The sequence below is a fragment of the Trifolium pratense genome, linkage group LG2 (assembly GCF_020283565.1).
Source record: "Trifolium pratense cultivar HEN17-A07 linkage group LG2, ARS_RC_1.1, whole genome shotgun sequence".
Lineage (NCBI taxonomy): Eukaryota > Viridiplantae > Streptophyta > Magnoliopsida > Fabales > Fabaceae > Trifolium > Trifolium pratense.
Window position 1 is genome coordinate 30,808,967 of NC_060060.1, and position 18,507 is coordinate 30,827,473.

Consider the following 18,507-nt stretch of genomic DNA (forward strand, 5'->3'; position numbering starts at 1 on the left):
CACACGCCTGCATCACTTTAAAACGCAATTCATGATGGGGAGGCTATCGCTAACATGGAAAAGTTGAAAAACCAACTGACCAGAAAAAAATATAAGCAAAAAAACAAAACGGATAATCATAATTAGCACTTGGTTATAATTCTTATGGCCACAGTCGACTTTTGTACAAATTAAAATAATACATTAGCAAGCTCAGCTGCACCATTATGTTACAACCCCAACCAATTATAAACATAATCATATCCTGTTATAATAAAATCACCATAAGTAAAAAAATCCATGTCTCATTAGATTGCAGTATCTGAATGTCAAACCAGAATGCATGCTAGCTATTATAAACCTATGTATATATATTCAGCCTTTGATCCAGGTAATTTCGATTAGAAATATTTACATCAAGATGATGTTAGGGTAGGACTTCCCCCATGCCAAATAAAGCCAACTGGCCATATATTAACAGTGGGGAGAATAGGAGTAATACCTACAGAGAATCAAATGCTATGGCATTGAAATTTTCATCATCTAAAAGCATATCAATGTCGATCAAATCCTCCACACCATCAACTGTCTCTTCAGAACTGATCAAACCCATATTACAATCCTGCCAGATATAAAATGATCGTTAGCATATCATTAAGCCTAACGTTTAACGAGTTTAGACATTTTCCAGATGTTAGAAAAATTACCTTCTTTTGACGGAAGTCTTCAACAACATTTAGTACACGCCGGTATTGAGCGCGTGCCTCTGGATACTGAACCATGGACTTCACCCTAGAAAGGGCCTTTTCGATCTTTTCCTCTTTTTGTTTTCGTCCTTCCTTTAGATAATCATAATCATCCTCTTTCGGAGAATCATTTTGTTGACTGGGGGCTTTATTAAGGGTTTCTGGTCGAAACCCACGTAGACCACTACCCTTGCGTCTCCATCGTAATATAACCTTCTCCAGGATTCCCACGGACCAGATGACAGTTTTATACTGCTTCCTTACCTGGTGACCTCTTACATGGGCCTTAAACCCACAAAATTGCAAACAGTCAGTGGAACCAAGTCAGTCACAAATGTATATGGAAGGATAAAAAAATAATAGATAACAAAAAGAAAACCATGAGTACAAGATGCCTTTTTCTTCTGGGAGTACATTAGAGGTGCAAAGCACCGCGGGGGAAAATATTATTTTGAGAATTTTAGTTCTGTCTCACCAATTTGAAGATTATTATTATACTCCTTTACAGGTCGTGGTAGTAGGGTAATCATGGAAAGACTTCAATGTAATTGTGATACATATGATATATTGATATTATTCTATGGTATACTTCAGATGAAGTAAAATGCCACTCCTTTCAAGGCCTACACTATTCTATGGTACCCTTCTTCCATGAGATAGCATCACTTTTAAGGCTTACGCTTCATTCCCAAGCATATGATTTGATGACGGGGTTTTAACGCATGTAAATGGCATTGAAAGATGAACCTAATATGAAGAAAAAATTTAACACATGTTTTCTTCACATTGCCTTCTCAAATTTGACAATCACAATGTTTGATCCACATGTATGTACATGAAGGTTATCAAAGGAGCAAACAGAGATGAAAAAGTATGTATTAGAAGATATGAAAATGTCTTGTAATATCTTTTAGAGTATCTAACATGATTAGCTTTTTATGTTGAAGTGTCTAAATTCTAAAATTATATCTTAAGATTAGCTTTCTTATTTTTGAGTTATTATCTTAATTTGTTTTCCTATTTAATTAAGACAAGTCTTGTTTTCCTATTAATTAAGATAAGTCTTGTATTAGTATCAATTCGGGCTGGTGCTTAATCTTTTGTAACAACAATTATGGCAAATTACAATTAAAACTCAAATTTTTCATTTTTTCTATCCTCTCTTTATATAACTTAAACAGTACTACAAAAGCATTTTAGCATTTTTAACCTGAGTTTTTATCAAACAAACTCTCCGATATAATCAATTTTGCACCTTCTATAAGAACATCTAACCTATGCAAAATAATGTCCATAGTTTTAAAAAAGAATGAAGAAACAGAACAGATCACTAAACCTGGATTTTAACAATTCTTTGACGGATGATCAAGAATTCTTTTCTCTTCTTCCAACCACGGTACTTTTTCTGTATTTGAGTAGCAGCATCATTGACTAAGCCATCTCCATGTCCTGACTTGGACGCCTTAGAAGCTAGTAGGGAAAGAGCCCGCTGATCTAACAAACCAAACTCATCATCCTCATACTGAGTTAACTGCTTCCTCTGAAAGGACTGCATTCTGAATACTTGATGTATGCGATCAGCAGCTTGTGTAGCATTACGGACAGCGGTTAGAGTATCCTTAAGGCAGAGGGCATCAGGCATATCACTATAGACGGGTGTTGCAGTTCGCTCCGAAACGGTCTGCACTGCTTTTGTTCCTAAAACTTCTTGCAGACCACCTTTTTGTTGATCATCCACTGTGAGGGCTTCAAGGTGGCTGGTTAATGAAGATTCTGCAAGAAAACCGGAGAGTCCTTTGTGGCCATTGCTAGATGCGAGATCTGCAGCTGTTCTCCCTGAAGGAAATTCTGGAGATGGATCTGTCAATGCTCCACAATCTGCACCCATGGATACAAGGGCAGCAACTGTCCGCTCTCTGAACAAAGGAGGACAGAAGATATATGAATCAATTTCAGTTATACTACTTAGAGCAAAATTATAGAAAGTTCTCGGTGATCTGCCTTTAACTGGCCAACTCAATTGCTTTAGGGATTAGCTCTAACCAAAGTTAATTTACATGCATAAGGAATACTTCTGTTATGTTTAGCACCAAACAGTTTTAAAACTGAAAGGGGGGAAGGGGAGAATTCTATTCAATGAAACATGCATTACTAATTACTTTCTTACTTCCGTAGCAGAAAGAAACTTAAACCAGCTTTGAATGCTAGGACAAGCTAAATTTGTAAACAAATTAGCAGTTCAAAAAGTCTCAGGATATTAAAAACAAGGGTAGTAAAGGAAGGTCCAACCAAATTGGTGAACAGATATTGTGTTATGCTCAATCAACTTAACACAATAAAGAGGGAACCCTAACCTGCAACAGGATGCTGCCCAATGTAAGGCCGTCCATCCATTCACATCACGGAAGTTGATATTAACTCCAGCAGTTAAAATTGGGGTTATTGCCCAGTCATAACCAAGAACAGCTGCTAAATGTAGCACGCCCTGCCCATCCTTATCTAACACGTTTGGTCCTTTACCACTCTCAGTTACCTTGTGAAGAAGCCATGAGTACAGTTTCTCTTTAACCTGCCTGTGAAACAGATGCTTCTTCACCTTGTGTCGTGATATATCCATCTCTACAACCCGCTCTTCCTTGATTGAATAATCTTCTTCCTCTCTCAGTGAAATAAGCTTACGAATTAAGTTTCTTTTCTCCGTATCACCCTCAAAGGTTTGATTTGAAGGGTGTACTGGTTTTAAAGAAAGAAACTCGTACAGTCGCAAATGAAGCAGCATTTCATTCGAACTATTGAAAAACTCTGAATAATCTACATTTCTAGAATAGCCCTCTCTGAAATCAAATTCACGCACCTCACTGCAAGCTAACCTATTGGAACATGTTACATAGAAAGGTACCCGCCCAACCTTATGAGGAGGAGCTTGACAGCACAGAATCCCATTAGATACAACCTCAGCAGGAACCTCAACTTCCCCAAACATACAGGACCAATTATAGGTTGTAACATCTGGTTGAGTCTTCAAAAATGATCCAATAATCAACACCTGCATAGTTTTGAAAAGGATAAGATATCAAACAAACTGAACCTAGTTCTTTCTTGATTCATCTTTGCATTGGAGATCCAAATAGAAAAGGAGAGTGCAACCATTGATCAAATATGGCATACTAAAGGAGAAGAAAAAGAAGGAAGATTGTTAACATGCATTACGAAATACCCAGATGTAAGAAGAAATACAACAATAAAAATACAAAACGGAGAACACTTTAAACTACGATATTGAAAGAGAAAAACTGCATGCATCTAACCATAGGGAGATCCGTTGGTATCTGAAAATGCCACATATAGTACCATATTTATTCCCATTATAGAAGAGGATGAAAGAATGAAGCCAAAAGAGAAAGAAAATGATTGTCTGAACTTTTCACTTGAAATAATGGATGCTAATATAGTAAGAAATGATATTTTGTCCTTATTTTCTTTTCACCATTTACTGTCTTTTCTATATTATTGAAAGTATTATCCCTAAAATTAGTACCTCAATGTCTGAATCTGCATCGGCCCATTTGGGTGAAAAATCATTTATGCTATACAGTTGGTCCTGAGACAGAGATGGGCTCAGTGAGGTTTCATCTATCACATGCCCACATTCATCTGTACTCCATGAAATACCAGGTGAGGACTGCATATTCAAATTATCCACCTCTCCAAGTGCTTTAGTAATCCATCGATTGAAGCTATCAACCTTCCTCAAGCTCTCATCCCTATCCAATAATGAGCGCCTCACAGATAAGGGATGGTTAATAGTTTCTTCACTAGGAACTTCATTTGCGGAATTGGACTTAAGGTCAACTTGTGGGTGTCCATCTACCGTCTCTTCCATATAGTTTTGATGTGCAAGCTTCTCTTTTGGCTCACCATGAAAATTAAACATGACAGGATCAATTTCAGAACTTTCATTATGAGCTACATTCCCTAGTAAACCAGTGCCATAATCAGATCCAAATTCCAAACTCAATGATTGGGTAAAAGTTGGCATGTGTCCTGTGTTGTCTTCAAAAGGAATCTGTGTCCAATCAATAACAATATGAAAATAGTTAGATTTTGTTGCCTAAATCTCATAAATAGGAGTAGTTTGAACACTAAAACCTACATACGAGATAACCAAACAAACTCAATTACAATATCAAAGTTTCAAATCAAGCAATCAATAGACAAACATGACACCAAGACAAGCTAATATGTGGTCACCAAATCAAGCCACTCAAAATTGTAAATTTGTAATAATATATTATAGGTATCTATAGGCTATAGCTTCAGAAATAATAACAAACAACACTAGTAACAACAATAATAAACCATTTACTGTGACACATGAAGCTAAAAGACCAAAGAGTTAAAAATGTAGTTCATGGCTGAGTTTTACTAATGGAAATCCAAATATTTATCAAGATCATCATGAGGCTGTTTGTTGCAGGGTTTTTTTTATAAATAAATAAAAAAATCACTTTTAGGAAGATTGCATCTGTTTGTTACAGCTTTTTTAAAAAATCCGAAAACAAGCTGCTAAAAGTAGCTTATCAAAAACTAGATATTTTAGAGGAGAGAGAGAGAGAGAATAAGTGTCAAAAGATGGAGGTAATTTTGTACCAAAAAACAAACACAATGAATTCTGCTTTTCTATAAAATCTCTAAATTATGGGATGTCAAAATCATTTTTTGTTCTAATCTGAAACAAACGGACCCTATGCTTATTATAGGTCCTATGTTCTGAAATACAAAATGCACAAACTAGAAAGAAAATAGTCTAGGAAATTAGAGCGTGTCTAGTCTCTCCCAACCTAACCCTTGTAATCCTACTCACTCACTGTATAAACCCTCTGCTGTCTTAGGGAGTAACATAATAGGTCCTATGTTCTGAAATACAAAATGCACAAACTAGAAAGAAAATAGTCTAGGAAATTAGAGCGTGTCTAGTCTCTCCCAACCTAACCCTTGTAATCCTACTCACTCACTGTATAAACCCTCTGCTGTCTTAGGGAGTAACATAAAATACCTGCCAATTTGGTTGGAGAGGCTGAGAGCCCCCTGCTCCAATAGTGTAGCCACTTCTGCTCATTGAAAAGTCACCCAAGATGTTATGTTCTTGGTCAAGGATGTTTGACAGGGAACCAGGTGGAAAGGAAGGGATAGATACAAGAGAAGGATCAGCATTCAACTCAGCAGTGCATTGCAAGACTGTGTCCCATGATGCCAAGCCATGTGCTTTCGGGCCATCAATACAATTACCATCATTTCCTCTAAATTTATCCCTGTCAAAAAGTGGGATATAATCCGTTCCAGAAACTGAAGACTGTCCATGATCACCTGAAAATATTCAGTATACAGAAAAAATTTAGTTGAGAGATTACAAAAATAATCATGTCAGACAACAAAGAACAATAAACATAAGGCAAGGTTGCATGTAAAGGGACCACACACTCACAAACATTCCACGCAAGATATTAAAAACGTTAGCTTATTTTTCCATTTCCAAAGTTTTAAAACCCCGTGAACAAAATTTAGACAAAAAATACCTGAATCAGCATCTTCACGTAAAGATGCCAAGCTGCTAGTTGGGCTCATGGAATCTGTACTCAGTGAAGGCACACTACTATAAGTTGTGGGAAAACCAGACGACGGAGAGTTGACCTTTTGGGAATCTGATATGACCCCATCGCTATCGGCACTTCCTCCAATATTTGACTTGTTCCCCTGTAAGATAAAGAATCCATGATACATCTATTAATAAGTCATATAGCACACAAGTTAATCATCACCAGAACTACAAATAACAGTGATGCTGATATTTAGTACGGCACCCAAAAAAACAAAACTCATGATATGCAGTACATGACTATCACAAGTATTAGTATTTAATACAAATAATCAGGACTGCTTTTTTATTTCAAAAGCTTAAACAGGCGCAAACAATTTTTTAATAAAAATAAAAGTTTTTTCATTTTTATATATAAGGCTATATGGATAAGAGGATCTTTTTGAAATAGATTATACATCTTTTGGTATCATTGGTTGAGATTTCAACAGATTCGGTTGGGGACTTCCCATGACAATAAAAAAGATGGCATATCAGTTGAAGCTCAAATATCACAACAATATTTTGGAATATATAATAATGCTTAAACTTGGTTGCTAAACATTGATGCTAAGAAAGCATATTCCACAATCCCCAAGGTAAGAAATTCATAAGGAATTTTTTTGAAAAAATACCTTAACTTCCAAGTAGTGGACAAATACTATGTGTGTATCCCTGCAATAAAATATATAGATATATTCTGATCAATAATAAGAAGGAATAAAATACATCGGCAGATGTATATTAAAACTTAAATGCAACCCCAAATGGCATTAAAATAAAATAAAATAAAAAAACTATTATTTTATGACATACTATTATGCAAAATCTTAAATTAATTAGTTCATACTCACTGTTCAAGCAACCAATAGCTTCTCCTTTGAAAATTTTCGTTTTCTTCTCCATGTGCGTAGTAGCAGTGTAACGCATCAACACTTCCGACCTAAATTTGCTTGAAGGATAAACAAACCCAGTGAGTAATTATTTAATGGTATAGAAACTTGCTTTTCAATTAGAGAAGACTGATTGACAAAAAAATTAACATCTTACATATACGCAAGTTTTACCGAGACTTGATTATATGTATGTCCTAAAAAGACCAGATTCATCAGCAATGTATAAATTATAACTCGTTCAAATTTTGGATTACCTTTAATTTTTCATGAGCTTCTTTCACTGTTTTTCCATCTTTTTTCTTTCTCCAATTATGTCCATCCTTTCTAAAGTATCTCAAAACCTTCCGGTCAAAAAGAAAAAGTGAACCACCTGTAAATTACAAGTCATCAAGAGTTTATTTGTTTGAAGTCATGTAAAAATAAAAATTACTCTAGGGAATGTAGTTTCCTTCTGTTTGGTACAAGTAATAAAAAATATTCATGGGCATTATTTATTCCCGGGAATCGAGAATACAGATGTTTTTCCCACAATCTAGTCCTATGTCAAGGGGTGGGAATCTTATATATTCCCATCGGAGTAGAAGTTATAATTTTAGTCTTCTAATCATATTGCCCAACTTTTACCTTGTTCTACCTTTTTTCTTATATTTATGAATTCATTTAGTTTTGAATTGAAATTTTTTTAAGAACATTCTTAGAAATGATAAATATTTACCAAACATCTTTATTGGGAATAATGTTACTGGTATATATTAACAGGGAAAACATCCCCAAGAATATAATCATATGCATTGAGACAAACACCCATTTATATGCACTAATAATAGGAGCTAATAGATGCATTGAAGATAAAATAAAGCAAGATTTTCACCAAAAACAAAATACTACTAATAATGTCCTAAAACCTTGTGAACTATCAAGATTATGCAATAAGCTTGAGATACTCTTTTGCAACCAGATTTCATGCAAAACTGCATACGAATTTCCCAAAGTGCCCATTTTCCTTTAACTGAACTATATAGGACTTAGTGGAACAAATACGCCTTAAGTTCAGATAATGAACAGTTTAAAAATTTATACAGCTTTGAGAGGAACTACATTCAGCTAATCAAACCTAAGAAGGGCAAACAGTCATATCCAAACCGCAACATTGCACACTTATGAGGTTGTTACTAATTCCAGTAGATAAATATGTTAAAACCTCAAAGTGAAAAACAATTCAACGAAAACTATTGGTTCTAAGCTTAGGCTTTGGGTGATTTGTCAGCCCGTATATGTATATCTAAGAATTTCATGGTAAGTATAGATGTGCTAAATAATTTATTAATAACATATGCAACAAATTTATTAGTAACATACTCGGTGGCCTTATATGAGGTTCTGATGTGATGTGAAACAGCCGATAATTACGAAGAATTTCACAAATTTCTGCAGGTCGTAACCACCGATGTTGTGCTTCAAATTGTAATTGCTGAATATCTGCACATAAAATTGTAATATTGTATTACGTACAACAAAATTTATTCAAGCAATCTATAGCCACAAAATACAGCTGGTTTAAATCCTACTTGTTTTATTTTTTGTACAAATAAGGATTAAATGGTATGAAAACACTTGATAAATTGGAGTGTTTTATTTTGCCCTTATTAACAATTATAACTTTTGAAAAGTTGATCCCAATTTAATTACGTTTAAAGTTTTCTCATAGAAATGAAATTACTTTGTATTTGTAATGATACTTAGAGTCACTCCTGTTAGGATTACAGACTCACAAAACTTATGCGACGTATTAACTCATATAGGTCAATCCAAACAGGCTCTAAGTTAGTTCATCAGGGGAGTTGAAGAAAGTGTTAAGCAGATAAGCAGAAAACTATATGCAAACTATAGTATCATTTGTATCTGTACAATTACAACTATTCTAGCTTTTTTCAGCAGAAGAACATGCATCATAGAAGTGAAGCAATACAATACTTATCAATATTCAATATTTCATATTACTCGTATCAGCATAACCTAATTGAACTAAAATAATCATCATCAAAACCTAATTGAACTAGCAGAGTAATTATGAAAACCTAATTTGTATTTTAACCTAAAATAGTGACAAGATCCAAGCATTAATAGTGATAACAACAAAGGAATTGGAAAAATGACCTAATCGAGGACCTAATCCGTAAGAAGGACGCTCCGCCATGGCGATGACTGAATCTGAAATCAACGATGAAACAAACGAGAGAGAGAGAGAGAGAGAGAGAGAGAGAGAGAGAGAGAGAGAGACTGTTCTTATTTTATTTTGATTTTCTTTTTTCCTCCAACACTCAAGTGACGTGACAAAGTGAAAAACTGACGCGGTATATATTTGACATTTATTTCATTATTCTTATTATTTATTATTTATATTTTTCTCACATGATGAAACTGACGCTCAAGTAATTTTATTGATGTTAAGTAGAACCAATAATCAGACTCATAACTGGAATCCCTGACGGTTTCCCTCCTTCTATAATTTCTTCCAACAGTACACTTGTACCTTCACCAATCACCCCCCGTAAACAATTTTTATTTTTCAATTTTATTCTTTTTATTATTTCACTTCACATCAATAAATTAAATTTGTTTTCATATTTTTTTTAAATAGTCAACATTTCAAATCGGAATACTTAAAAATATTATCTAGAATACATTTAAATCGTGATAGCTAATAGCTACTAAAAGTTTAAATCGTAGCTAAACACAATTAAAATACATTTAAACTTTTGCCGAACTACAAAGTCTGAATTTTAAGTGTAGAGAGTTGAAGAGAAGCCTCCTTCCATGCTAAAACATTGTGTACGCAAAGTTCTTCATGAAACGAGTGCAGAGAGTTGACGAGAAGCGTTCCTCGTATAAATTGTATTTGATGGCCACCACACTTGCAAAAATACAGATGAAGTTATATTTGAACCAACTTCTCTTCTTCACATTACGTCTTCCTCCATATTGCTTAGCTTTAACAACGCATTCCCAACTCTAAATAAACAATATTAATTGTCCCTTTTTATCATCACATCATTCACTATTTTCACTATTGGATAGGACGGAGAAGTAGTAATTCCTTCCCCTAATTTTGATCGAAATTTAAATTAATATTTTGTAGTTCAGCTTTGTTTAGCCACTATTTAATCGTGGCTGTCTCTCAGGAATTCTTTCACAATATTTTTAGGTAGCTATCTCAATTTGGTCATGGATCATTAATTTTCGGATCTCTTTTTTTGAACAAGACAACCGTGTTTGATTTTATATCTTTCATAGTTACATGTCAAAATTTTCTTTATATTATTCTTTCGAACAACATGTTAGAGACTAGATTGATAGTACGTGAATAAAATTAAAGTGAATGGCTAAATATCATTTGAAATGACAAAAGTCGTCAAATAACAAAAATTGTTTTGGTGCATGCATGTGTTTAAAAGATGACAAAGATAATTTCATTCGTGTTTAAACGATGTGGAGCTATAGTAATCCCCTTTCGCATGAAGTAGAAATGTTGGATATGAAAACGACTAATTATTGGTTACGAAATTTAGACTATTCTAATGTTGTCATAGAATTATGTTGTAAGCTCGTGGTTGATGGCATTACCGGCTGCGGCGGTGCTACTCTAGTGTGAGGGGTGCAGACCCTCTAGGCTTTTAATATTTATACATGTTGTCTCTACATTATTTTAATTCGAACCATATGAAATTATTAATTTGCACTTCACCCACACATATGCTTTTTGTTTTTCTTCGATAACTTGTTTTTATTTCTTTGATGCAGTTCATGAGTGTGATTAACTGAATTAAATTCTTCATTTTTTTTTCTTGCTTAATTAAATCTCTCCATAAACCACGAATACATCAATAAAGTTCAAATCCAACTTGGGCGGGTTGTTTTGAGATCTATAACCACTAGACAAAGACGAGAGAGATATGTTAATAATACAGATATAAATATATCCATGATTTTTTTTTTTTTTTTTTAACTAGCCTGTATTATAAGTTTTTCTCATCTTTAATTTTAAGTTCCGTTTATTAAAAAAAAAGTTTAAATAAATTTTATACGTTTTATGCAATTATTTTTTAAAACTTCAATTGTTTGATTGGATAAAAAAGGGAAAAAATTACAAGTTTCGTAGTTTAAATGAAACATTTAGTTGAAAGAAAAAATGATTATACTAAAACTTAGTATTCATAGTCAAGTGATTGAATTCAAGCTGCAATTATAAAAGTACAAAAAATCAAGTGATTATACTCAATATTTTGTACTTTTATAATTGCACTTTATTTTCAAATTATTAGGAATATTTCCTCAAAAATTAGTATTCACACACACATATTAGTGAACAGTTGTTCGTCTTTCATAAATCCAAGAATTTTACCTCTGACTATGAAATACGAATGCCCCCGACTGTCCCTGTTAATCATTACTCCGATCCCGAAGGCCAACACAATAGGATCAGAATCCTGTGTAAGATATTTTCATAGGTTGTAATAAGTATATATATATATATATATAATTCATTCCACCCAAAAATTTTTTTTACGAATGGTCCAGAATTCGGGATCTACCACCGGTTACAGGTAAACTTAATTTCCGTACTAAATTTTATATTTTACGAAGTATTATATGAATGTAAAACTTCTTTATTTGCATCATCAAACTTTAAGGTAAGTTTTAGGTTCCGTCTAACATGAAAGATTTGATATAATAATATTGGTGTAGAAGCCATCAATATTAGTATAACGAATACGAATTTTACAAAATCCAATTTTGAATTGAAAGTTTATATTATACAGATCATCAAAATTTGAAAAATCCATAAATTTTTCTAAAAAATTTGAAAAATAATTTGATTTGCTATTGAGACCCATCAAAATTAACGGTATTCAATAAAAGATCATGAACCGTTAAATTTGATGAGTCTCAATGACATACCAAATTATCATACCGTTAATAAATTCATCATACCGTTAATAAATTTTCGACAAGAAAAAAAGAAATAAATTTAATAAATAGAGCTAAACCTACTGGGTTCAATCCTCATTTCCAACCATGTAAACTAAAAAAAAGAATTAGTTCGCAAAATCAAAAATTAAATAAAAAAAGAAGTTAAATAGATTCTAAAATGAGTTTAATCGATATGCACCGACAGGGTAAAATAGTTTTGCACAATCGTCCAATAAACAACCATTATTTTGGCATGTCATATTAAGAAAGTGGGGTGGAGTGGGGTGATGTGGCGGAAAACATGGTTGATATTGGTTGACAGTGTAAAATTATTTTACACCGTCGGTGCATATCAATTAAATCCTTCTAAAATATCTAGTATAGATAAGAGTAAATGCAATTGAATTAAGATTGTTCTTCAATCATGTCATCTTCATCTTCAATAGTTCTAATCCAAATTCCAAAAACAATGGATTCTGTTGTAACGCAAAAGATACTTTTCAAACCTCTGAACCTAAATTTTCCCATCAGAAGCGGCATCCAACAGCAGCTGAACCACCGCGTTCTCTACCATAACTCTGTTATGCCATTGCGGTGCTCAGCCTCAACTCCTCCTCCTTCTTCTGATGATGCTATTGTTCTCAATGTCCGGGTGTGTCAGTGTGTGTATCCTTTTCTCTTTATTATTAATTTATTATTGTATTTTGACATGAACGAACGAACCAAAATGAATTCAATTCCAATTTGTTATGCTTATGCAGGGAATGATGTGTGAGGGATGTGCTTCTAGCGTCAAGAAAATTCTAGAAACTCAAGTATGTAGTATATTTCAATTTTGTCACTAATATTTTCAATTTTGATTTTTCGTTACATTTTGCACACGATAAGATAATCAGCTACTTACTTTTTTTAATTAATCACTCATTTTCCTATTTAGTGGAAATAGATAAATTACAGAGATGTAAGTTCATGAAATAAAATAGAAAAGTGAGTAATTAATTAGAAGAAACAAACAACATCTATGGTATGTAAGTACAGCTCAGATGGTTAAAAGAGACCTCCGGTACTTTTTAGATACATTGAATAACTAATATATCTGGTCTATAATATAGTTTAGATACATTAATTATTAAATGTATTTAAAAAAGAAACTTTTTCTTATATTAAGGACCAGAGAGGTATGCTAGAACGAGGGTTCGAAGTCGCATTTAGTGTGTGTGAGTTTTGTCACTAGCTCTTGAAACGAAGAAAAAATTGTACACATTAGAGAAACCATGATTATGAAACTGCTAGTATTTATGAGAGATACAAAATAATATGAATGCTTTAGTTATCACCAAGAAGAGAGAGCTGAATACTATATGGTAGTGACGAGATTTTTTTTAGCACTGAATCGACGTATTCAGGGGAGCAGATTGTTACAGCTCGATACCGTCAAGAACTAGCCTTGTTGTTTCTTGTGTTACAAATATTACTATGTTGTTTACTAAAATTAGTACATAATATAATTTTGTTTATACTATCGCTAATCATTACTGCAATCTAAATGTGTGTTATTAATGGACAGCCACAAGTGTTATCTGCTACTGTGAATCTAACATCAGAGACAGCACTAGTTTCCCTTTCCCCTTTGTTATCCGAAGAGAAAACTTCACCAAATTGGCAAAAGGAGTTAGGAGAAACACTTGCACACCATTTAACTACATGTGGTTTTACTTCTGCCCTTAGAGGTATACAATATACCTTCATCTTCCTCGGCATACTTTGATCAACATTTGCACATATGCTATTATATTAGTTTGTTTTTTAAGATTTCACGTAAAGGATAAGATTGTGTTGCTTGAGTTCATAGAGCTGGCTACAAAGCATGGCATCATAATACATTTTGATACACAAGGTTGAATTAAGATTCTGTCATATAGCCACATTTTGTTTAACAAAATCAATGAGTTACCTGCTGTTATAGCATGTGTTCCTAGTAGTCATAGATACATGAAAATTCTCAATAGTTCTTGTCATTTTGTTTTGAGAAGTTTTTCATTTGGGTTGGTGTTTAAGTCTGTACGTGATAGATGGTATTGTTTTGATGTGTAGTTATTATATCACAATATTGGGGTGATTTCAAATAGCAGGCTCAGGGAGTTTGTTTTGTTTTTGGAGCCGCTTGGATTTAGTTTCAAACAAGACTTTAATTTTGTGTCAGGGGATAAAATGGCTTTGGAATGTTTCACTTCTCTTTAATCATTTACTCACTAAACACCCTTTATCGTTATCTACATAATAAATGTTACATCCATGTTTTTAGGAGCTTTACCTTCATTCAATTTTGAGCTAACTGCTCTGCTCATGATAATGAACATTTAAATAAATTAATTTGTTACTATGCTTGTTGTTTACTTAATAATTACTACCTTTAAACAAGATTAGCTTCCATGTTAAATGGCAGGTCAGGAAGATAGAGACTAAAGGAGATTAGCTTCCATGTTGGAGTGAATGGTATATCTTCATTTACCAAATTTGAAAGGTTTTATGATATAACAAAAGCCTTTAAACGACTGAACTGTTTTTCAAGTAGGTGATTCTCTGAGGCCACTTGTGTTGATTATTGGAGAACCATGTCTATGTTTGGATGGATTTGTATGCTGTAGAATTTACTGATGTTCAATCTTAAATTAGTATTAATCTTAGTTATCAAGAAATCTGTGGACTACCTTCAGGGGGTAGTTTTCTGCATAACATCTGTGGACTCGTTTATGTGAAGTTGGTCGGATTTTGTGTGTATAATACATAGGACTTCTTTTGGGCCAAATTGATGTTATGCAGGAAAATATACATGTTATACAGGAAAACTGACTCAATCAAGAGGATATTCCACCATATTTTTTTTATCATAGGCAACTAACATTGCAACTAAAAGGCCAATACTGAAGGTAGTCACTAGGGATTTGGGTTGTGGTGAGGGATTTGGGTTGTGGTGAGGGATTTGGGTAGTACACTATAGGTCACGGGTTCGATCCCCAACTCTTTGCAAAATCACCACCCATTAGCAGCAAAAAAACCACATAAACGAAGCACCCGTAAAACACCCTGCAACTGCAGTAGCAACTGAAACCAAAGCTACCTAATCAAACAATTCCCAGGATCCCATGACCACTCGCAAAACAAGCAAGAAGGCATCTTTATTAGACCACTAAAAGCCCATTGACAAGAAAACACTTTTACCGCTTCATCCGCAGCCTTTGCATCAATCACTCCATTAGCGAAAATCACCTCATTTCTCGACTTCCAAATCACCTATAAGGTTGCAAGCCAAATCACCCAAAAACCTTTCCGCATCATCTTATGACCAACTGTACCACTAATACCTTCAAAGAGCAAGAAGTGATTAGGCGGAATGATGATAACCAAACTGAGCCGGTGAAAAACATCTCAGCCGCAAAATCACAGAACAAACATAGGTGCAGGGCGGATTCCGCTACACCAACACAGTGAGCATAGTCAACTGACTGTCCTGATACCAACACACCACACAAAGCTATATTGAACTTTGATGAAATTCAATTTAGCGTTTCCATGAAATTTCACTCGTAACAAAACAAGAAATATAGTATCAAACAATTATTGTACGTGTATCGATGTCGATTATGTATTAAGTACGAGTATTGTGATTTTTTTTTCTAACAATGAGACCTTGTTCACTAGTTGAACACATAAAATGTTATTATTCTCATGCTCTCAAAAGGGAAAATTAACACATGAAATGAATTTGGATTGCAAGTAGTTTTAAAGTTAAGTAAGAAGATGACTAGTGCTATGACCACCTTCATGAGTGGCCCATAGTGGATTGATACTTGAAATTATTGAACATTTTAATGTCTGCCGGTAACATTCTATTTTTTAAACGTAAAAATTACGCATTTTCTGATTTTTACGACTAAAATAATAGCATGGTGGTTAAGTTCAACAAAACTTACATTTTAATTTTTTGCCGTTTTAATAAAACGGTATCAATTAATTCATTATTTCATTCATAAAAATGAGAATGACTATGAAATTTATACTTTTAAATAAATATATGACTGAACGATTTAAATTTAAAGCAATTTAATTGAAAAAAATTTACTTTAAATTCGATTTTACATATGATATCTTTTCTAAATGTGATCATGCATGCAACATGTAATCTAAACCCAAAATACATTATAAATAATACTGTATATAAATAAAAAAAAAATCAATTTTAATAATAATAAAAAAAAATACCCAAGCTATAAAAGATAACGGCTAGACCTAGAATCTAGAACTTTCTTATGCTGACTCATCACACTCAGTGACAACAAATTCATTCCAATCCCTAACTCTAAATATATTTATACTATTCCAACCCTACATTCACTCACACCTCACTCACCGCTGCCTATATTCAAACTCATCACCATATCAGATCTAACTATGATAGGTACATTTTAATTTTTAGATACATGATTTTTATTCTTTGCTAATTATATTCAAGTTAAGCCTTTTATTATGATGAATTGGATCTAGATCTATGTTTATTATTAATCAGTATATCATTTTTTGTGTTTGCATATGTGCACTAACACGTACTATTGATTTGTACTATTGATTTGTTGTTTTGACAGTGAAACCACCAAAGATTTTTACGATTTGTTCCGGTGAAATGCTCATTGTTGATGATCTTGCTACAACCGTGATTTCTTTGATTAGCCAACACAATATACCAGGTTTTTTTTGTGGCATTATTTAATTTAATAATTTGATTTAAGGGAAAGGAAAGATAATTTATATTAAATAATGTTGTGGGAAGATTTTTGCTACATTCAAATGCAAAAAAATTAAAACAAAATAGAATTTTCACTGCGATTTTTCAACCGCATAAGGGCACATATCATAGAATTTTCATTTCCGTAGTTCTCCTTTTTAATTTTTTTTTTATTTCTGAAAAATATCATTTTGTTGTAATTTTAGTTCTAACTCCACAATTTGACCTCTAATAATTGCGATCTTTGGCCCAAAATTTAGTGATTTATTTCCCCAATTTGGAAGAGCAAATATAACATTTTTCGGACAATATTCACAAATTTTGAGGCCAAAATCCTCAATATCTGGGACGAAAAATGTATTGGGCTAAAATTGCAACAATTATGATACTTATGGGACTTCAAAATTTAATTTTTAAAAGATTTCACGAGCATAGTGAGAAGAAAAATGTAATTAAACTAAAATTAAAGCTAACTTAGAAAATAAATAAACTATTAAAGGTATATACATTGTGTAAAAAAAAAATAGATACAAAACATTTTTTGAAATTTACAAATGTAGCAGGGGCAAGCCTTAAATTTTGGTGTATAAAAAACAAAATATTTAATTTTTACTAAACAAATAATGAGGTAAGTGGGGGCAGTTGCCTCCAATTCAACACACTTTGCATCCATTCCTGATTCTTTACACAATACATCTCACAAAAGCTATTGTCACAAAACTCACAAAAGTTATCCTTTCTCACAAAACTCATTGCAGATGGAGGAACTTGTGCTCCAGCAGACGGGGCAGATCACCGGTGGGATTAGAGTTTGTTGTGGAACTGGTGGATGTGGTGGAGTTAGGGCTAATTGTTGTATGTCTAGAGTGTTGTTGTGATTGAAATTGATCCCTAACTTCTCTAGATCAATGAAATTAGTTGGGTTCGTAGAGTCTGAGTTATTTTCTTGGATAACATTAAAATCGTTAAAGTAAGATGGTGTAGTGTTTTGAGTGGAAATAATGTTTCTGGTGGTCATGATGATGTAGGAATAATATCTTCATCAATGTCTCGGTGCCTAAAGGTCCTTCAACAACGCATCAACTATGTTTGTGTTTGTGGCAGGGGTATACTCCTTAGATGCAAGTGTACTATTTTATATTTGTATTGAGGAGTTTGTAATTTAAAATAGGCTTAAATGCAGTTTTACCCCCCTATTTTGATTAAATTGAAATTTTACCCTCCCTATTTTAAAACGCGGATTTTTACCCCTCCTGTTTTATAATTTTTTGGATTTTGCCCCCCGTAAAATTCTGCTTTCGAGTCACAACTTCAAAGCGTCGCACACAACTCAATTTGGATCAATAATTAACCAAACATATACCGAAATGACCGTAATCGAGTTATCTTACCACAGAATCAAACCTCACTAAATTTGGAGTTACAAAGATAGATTAATTACCAGTTTAGTGAATGTATGTCCCCCAAAGTTCTGCACAAAATCTGCTTTCGAGTCAC

At 33.4% G+C, this 18,507-nt stretch overlaps 2 protein-coding genes and 1 long non-coding RNA gene across 5 annotated transcripts; 2 read left to right on the forward strand and 1 right to left on the reverse strand.

The window, feature by feature from the left end:
• Window positions 1–92: 92 nt before the first annotated feature.
• Window positions 93–9,781, reverse strand: LOC123906023 (calmodulin-binding transcription activator 2-like). 2 transcript variants are annotated; one of them, XM_045955851.1, is made up of 12 exons: window positions 9,414–9,781; window positions 8,616–8,735; window positions 7,511–7,626; window positions 7,215–7,303; window positions 6,996–7,035; window positions 6,302–6,479; window positions 5,782–6,092; window positions 4,264–4,791; window positions 3,080–3,771; window positions 2,062–2,641; window positions 687–1,010; window positions 93–601 (listed from the first exon to the last, which is right to left on the reverse strand). In XM_045955851.1, the coding sequence occupies exons 1-12, from the start codon at window positions 9,451–9,453 to the stop codon at window positions 482–484; spliced, it is 3,138 nt and encodes a 1,045-aa protein (XP_045811807.1). In that variant the 5' UTR covers window positions 9,454–9,781; the 3' UTR covers window positions 93–481. The 2 variants fall into 2 exon arrangements, with proteins under 2 accessions (XP_045811807.1, XP_045811808.1); XM_045955852.1 differs by lacking the exons at window positions 8,616–8,735; window positions 9,414–9,781 and having other exon boundaries at window positions 7,215–7,312.
• Window positions 9,782–12,601: 2,820 nt separating this feature from the next.
• LOC123911327 (copper-transporting ATPase PAA1, chloroplastic-like) lies at window positions 12,602–15,036 on the forward strand. 2 transcript variants are annotated; one of them, XM_045962732.1, is made up of 5 exons: window positions 12,602–12,879; window positions 12,989–13,042; window positions 13,795–13,957; window positions 14,674–14,723; window positions 14,803–15,036. In XM_045962732.1, exons 1-4 carry the CDS (start codon window positions 12,652–12,654, stop codon window positions 14,691–14,693), a joined length of 465 nt encoding a protein of 154 aa, XP_045818688.1. In that variant the 5' UTR covers window positions 12,602–12,651; the 3' UTR covers window positions 14,694–14,723; window positions 14,803–15,036. The 2 variants fall into 2 exon arrangements, with proteins under 2 accessions (XP_045818688.1, XP_045818687.1); XM_045962731.1 differs by having other exon boundaries at window positions 12,603–12,879; window positions 14,674–15,036.
• A 1,539-nt stretch (window positions 15,037–16,575) lies between these two features.
• On the forward strand, window positions 16,576–18,207 carry LOC123909777. Its single transcript, XR_006810007.1, has 3 exons — window positions 16,576–16,686; window positions 16,871–16,972; window positions 17,769–18,207. It is a non-coding gene; the product is annotated as an uncharacterized LOC123909777 (long non-coding RNA).
• The last annotated feature ends 300 nt before the right edge of the window (window positions 18,208–18,507 follow it).